The 327-nt window shown below is 61.2% G+C and overlaps 1 protein-coding gene across 1 annotated transcript in view; it reads left to right on the top strand.

Moving 5' to 3' along the window:
• The window catches only part of GFRA2 (GDNF family receptor alpha 2), a gene marked incomplete at both ends in the record, with an annotated part of 14,590 nt that extends 14,395 nt beyond the window's left edge, over window positions 1–195 (top strand). Inside the window, 1 exon segment of the mRNA XM_010081124.1 lies at window positions 142–195. Coding sequence (XP_010079426.1) covers window positions 142–195 — 54 coding nt within the window.
• Window positions 196–327: the final 132 nt, after the last annotated feature.

Raw genomic sequence — 327 nt, 5'->3', positions numbered from 1 at the left:
ATTCCTGATGTCCAGGACCGCTGGCATCACCCCGCAGTTCCCGGCGGGTTTGGGGAGCCCAGATCTTGGGGTGCGACCCTGGGCAGCAGCATCCCTGGGTGCACACAACCCCCCTAAGCCTTCCCCCTTTCTCCTCTGCAGGAGCACGGAGCGAAGCTCAACAAATCCACGGAGCAGAGCCTGTGCTACTCCGAGGTATGTCTGGGGAGGGGGTCCTGGAGCTGCACATGGCTCGGGAAGGATGCGCCAGGCAAGCGCCGTGCCGGGGACCGAGCAAAAAATTGTTGTTTTCCAAGATTGGATGGTTTTCCCCCAAAAGGACCCTGC

The sequence above is a fragment of the Pterocles gutturalis genome, unplaced genomic scaffold, assembly GCF_000699245.1.
Source record: "Pterocles gutturalis isolate BGI_N339 unplaced genomic scaffold, ASM69924v1 scaffold8569, whole genome shotgun sequence".
Taxonomy (NCBI): domain Eukaryota; kingdom Metazoa; phylum Chordata; class Aves; order Pterocliformes; family Pteroclidae; genus Pterocles; species Pterocles gutturalis.
Note: the sequence above shows the minus strand (reverse complement) of the source record. Positions and strands in the feature narration are given on the sequence as shown.